Source organism: Helicoverpa zea, chromosome 24 (genome assembly GCF_022581195.2).
Source record: "Helicoverpa zea isolate HzStark_Cry1AcR chromosome 24, ilHelZeax1.1, whole genome shotgun sequence".
In the NCBI taxonomy this organism is placed as follows: Eukaryota; Metazoa; Arthropoda; class Insecta; order Lepidoptera; family Noctuidae; genus Helicoverpa; species Helicoverpa zea.
In genome coordinates, this window is record NC_061475.1 from 7,082,881 (window position 1) to 7,087,750 (window position 4,870).

General features: G+C 34.4%; 1 protein-coding gene across 1 annotated transcript; it reads right to left on the minus strand.

The window, feature by feature from the left end:
* Positions 1–1,141: 1,141 nt before the first annotated feature.
* Positions 1,142–2,712, minus strand: LOC124642452 (serine protease inhibitor-like). The gene has a single exon (XM_047180879.1). The coding sequence runs from the start codon at positions 2,635–2,637 to the stop codon at positions 1,441–1,443; it is 1,197 nt and encodes a 398-aa protein (XP_047036835.1). The 5' UTR covers positions 2,638–2,712; the 3' UTR covers positions 1,142–1,440.
* Positions 2,713–4,870: the final 2,158 nt, after the last annotated feature.

A 4,870-nucleotide genomic window follows, 5' to 3' on the forward strand; every position in this document is an offset into this window, starting at 1 on the left:
CCACCTTGTTGGTGGACGTCCTACGCTGCGCTTACTAGTTCGTGGTCTCCACTCAATTCTCAGTTCAATAGAGCACTACCTATCTTTTATATTTATGGAATACATTTCAAAAAGCCAATTTATCTTAGAGTATACTGCAAACTAAACAGTCGGCTGACATTTGACCCGATGATTAGCATTAAAAAAAAAACATAAATCTTAATTCCAATCAAAGTTTTCAGCCGGTCTGATACCGGTAGAATACCTGACCGTTGTTATTTGCGTACTACCATTCATCTTCATACTGATTTCTGTGTGCATACAAACTATCGGCCGACTAAAACTTTGCTGTGTGTGGTTACTCTAATACTTCACAACATTTACGGACATCAGTAGCATTGAAATTATAATTATAGGTAATCTAAAGTGACTTTGACATTCATCATCCTCCGAGCCTTTTTCCCAATCATGTTGGGGTTGGCTTCCAGTCTAACCGGATTCAGCTGAGTACCAGTGCTTTACAAGAAGCGACTGCCTATCTGACCTCCTCAACCCAGTTACCCGGGCAACCTGATACCCCTTGGTTAGACTGGTGTCAGACTTACTGGCTTCTGACTACCCGTAACGACTGCCAAGGATGTTCAATGACAGCCGGGACCTACAGTTTAACGTGCCATCCGAAACACAGTCATTGGTGGTCTAAGACATACTTAGAAAGTACATACAAACTTAGAAAAGTTGCATTGGTACTTGCCTGACCTGGGATCGAACCCGCGCCCTCATACTTGAGAGGTTGGTCCTTTACCCACTAGGCCACCACGACTTTGACATTAACTGTAATAATAATTATTTTATAATTGATTCATAACATTTTGCAAATCTGTTCAATACAAAGTATTACTCGTTACACGTAATTGCTATTTGAAATGTTATAATAATTTCAATATAAAATTAATGTAAAATTCATTAATCATCATTTTGATATTATTCGTTGATCATTAAATAGGTTTCACAATATTTCTATCATTTAATTTTGGTTACAAAACAATGACAAGGAAAACAGTTGATTTTCGTATTGTTAAAAATCTAAATATTGTGTACCTAATACAATGTTAAAATAACAAAAAAAACATAGGCAAAGGAACAACATGCAACAAACTTGTTAGAATGTCAGATATTCAAAGTACATTTTTGAACACTTTTCCTATTTGTTTCGACAAACAAAAATATGTTTCAATCACATTCGTAGACAGAACGTTAAAAATTACTTTACAACTGTACACTTAGTGTAAAGCAAAAATCTACCGATTTAACAACACATATTCATATAAGTATTTGAGAACAATATTTTTTTAAACAGATTATTAAGACACAAAAAAACAGCCATTACTTCCCTTAAATTTTTAACACCAAAAACATAGTCCTGTAAATTATTATCACAAGTTTTCACACTTTCAAAGATCACACTACGGACGGTTCTCCATAGACACCAGCGAATAAAATCACGTTGCAACTCCTTTGCGTAATTAAAAATATGAATTCTTTATTCGCCTCAAATCTCTGGCCCAATATTCTATCTTCCAAACCAACAATTGTAGCTGCAGCTGCTACAGTACCTTCTTCATTGACCTCGATCTCCACATTTTGGATTGAAGAAGTCACATACAATGGATTGTCAGCAATCCCAGGTAGCTTCGCTTTATTCCTATCAAAGATCGAGGTTATCCCCGAGTACATAAGAGGAGGAATCAAATCTAAGCGCGATGATAACATAAATCTTGGTATATACGTATCAATGCCTGGTAAACTACCTTCGCTTCTAAAGTCATCCATCCAATTTTGAGACTTAGTAGCCAAGTTATTGAGCACAGTTTTGATTGATATCCCATCGTACGGTAGGATGATTATCATTGAGTAGTCCTCGTTTTTCCCGTAAGTCATTTCTAGGACTTGAGCACTGAGTTCATCTGAGTCGCCTACATAGTGAGGTGCTTTGTGGTACATCATGTTCACTTTTCCAATTGTTTTCCCTTGTGAGTTGTAAAAATCTTCTACCTTCGTTTGTGTAGAATCAAAAGGATGCGTCCAATTAGCTTTGAAGTATAAAGCATCAATTAACACCATCTGTAAGTTATCCAGGTCTTGTGGCTTCACGGCATTTAGAATTCTTCCATCAGTAGCATAGCAGATAAACACATTAATATCATGAGCTAATTCAGTTGAATTTTTAGTTTCAGCGGCGTAAATCGACATGTCATACATTAAGGCAGATTGACAGAACTCATCGTGTACCTTAGTGGAGCATTCCGTGAACATAGCTGACTGTCCCTTCACTATCACATCCTGGTCTCGAGATTTTAACACATCGCTGGCCGCTGTATGCAAACACTGAGTCTTCCTCAAATCCTTCGGTAATCTTAATGCACTCACTAATTCAGAAAACGTTTCACCCGAAGATCCTTCAGCTAACAAGGCGAATATGCTCCATACAGACAGAGGTGATAACGCAATATTTTTGGTGCCAAAATTCTCTTGAAACGCGTAAGTATTTTCTAGTAATTGTAATGTAAATTCGTTGACAGGTGTGAAGTCTATTGGGGAGGCGGATCGCGCGGCTGCGGCGGCTACGAAGGCCAACAGAGCCCACGGCACGATCATCGTTCCGCGATCTTTGGCGTTCACTATTCTCACGTGTAGAGTGCACAATGAATATAATTTAACTGGTTAGGTAAGGTTTGTTTGTACCTTTATGTATAGTATAACATCACACGTTCGGTAGAGGGATGCTGGTAGTAACACTAGTCTCGCACGCGGTGTTACGTCGTCTTTTTCAAGTGCAAAATCTATGTGACCTTCAAAAGATTTATGATCATTGCTAGTCGTAAAATTGTCAACAATTTTAGTTTTACTTGATTCATTATTGTCGGTAATGAATTATTTATAATTATTGATGTTAAATCTAATTTTGTGTTCGCAAGTGACAGTTTAGAAGTTTTCCTTGTAAATGCTATAATGTTGTTTACTGCGCCTATTTTAGATAATAAAATTAATTGGATTATAAAACTATTTTTTACGATACACGGGTTTTTAGTGGAAGATTTTTTCACAAGTAATTTGGTCAGTATAGTCCTTGATTTGCTGTGATATTTCTATTGTCCGAGATATGCAAAATGTCTTCAAGACCTTGCATTGTATCACGCATGGTTTGTAAAAAAACTAAATTATTTTGTGCTTAACATTATTTTTGTATTGTTTGTTAAATGCTGGAAATGACGTCAAACATTTTCAAAGCCTAATTTTTCTTTCGAAGTATTTTGTCCTCCTTCGACCTAATAAAGGACGCCGGAAGACGCTGGATGCAGGTCGCCTCCAACAGGTATCTGTGGAGATCCAAGGGGGAGTCCTATGTTCAGCAGTGGACGTCCTATGGCTGAGATGATGGAGATGATGATTTTCTCCTTTGAAAATGTCTGGTCATATTTTATACGTAGTTTTAATGAAAAACTTCAGAAAGTTAATCGATCATGATGACATTGGAAAATGTTTGCTTCATGATTGCATTCTGATTTTATTTATAGACCTTAATTAAAATCTGGATTTGTGTGCTAATTATTGTTTAAGTACTAGGGTCAACATAATTAGCTTAATCCAAATAATCATAGTATGAATGTATAAACAAATTGTCTATAAATAAATTTATTTTTATATACCTAGACAGCTAATATTAATTGAGTATATTGATTTTAAAGATTAACTGGGTCAAATATGTTGACGTTTTTTGCTAGACAAACTGATTGGTGATTGATGGAAGTATTCTAACCTTGCATTTCATTGATACATGATAGGGGTTAGTATATCAATTGTTTTATTAAATTGATTTTTTTAACCTACTTAAAAAAAGGAAGGATCACAGTTTGACCTGTATGTTTATATGTTTGTGAGCGATTATCTCAAGTTTGGCTAAGCCGATTTTGATGCGGTTTTGAGCGTAGTACCTATTTGTCACACTTAGGAGAAAGTTTAAGGTTTTAATTGAATATTGGCTTCAGGCTTTTCTCATCTATACCGAAAAGTTAGAAAAAATTTCGTTTCAAAATTGTGGATCTTAGTAATGACTACTAAACACAAAAACTGCAGACAAGCGTTCAAACAAACAAACACAACTTTATTACATACGTATAATAGCGTCTAAGCGGATCCTATTAGCAATGATTGTTTAATTTAAACTTTTTGCTTTTAAATTAAAAACGATTAAATTGTTTAAAAACATATCGATGGCTGGTTTTTGTCCGCACATCATTTTATTAAATAAAATATGGGTGAATCGTGCGCCTATAAAAATACGTGAGATAATTGGTGGAAAAAATGATGCGTCCATATTGAATTTTTGTTGTGTTGGTTCCGTACGTCGTGGTTATTGATTTTTGCTTATATTTAACCGTTTAACTTGTAAAGGATATTATTTGAATATGTAACTTAACTGTAACTGTATATATTAATTAGCATAATCTATAATTAAATGAAGAATATAAGATTTCCTAAATCTAAAATAAACTTTTTGTAGTTTACAGTAACTACTTATTTACCAGCTTAATAAATTATTTAAGGAGGTTCAGGTGGCAATGAAAACCATTTTGGTTCAATTTTTATCCGACTTACTTTGTTTTATTTTTGTTCTAATAAGTATGTTTTTTTGCATCACAAAATCCTCCAAAACATAAGATTTTATTGGCAAAATTTCAAGGAACCCATTCAATTCAAGATAAGTAAATTAAAATAATAGAGAGATTTAAATTCAGAAAAAGCTATTCACTAATTAAAAAGATTTTTAATTTTGTTTTATTTGCGTTTTTATTCTTTCTTAAGTCAATTAAAATAAGGCAAGTCCAAA

Excerpts from the sequence above, each read along its gene's own strand:
- LOC124642452 (XM_047180879.1), bottom strand. The coding sequence starts at position 2,637 with ATGATCGTGCCGTGGGCTCTGTTGGCCTTCGTAGCCGCCGCAGCCGCG.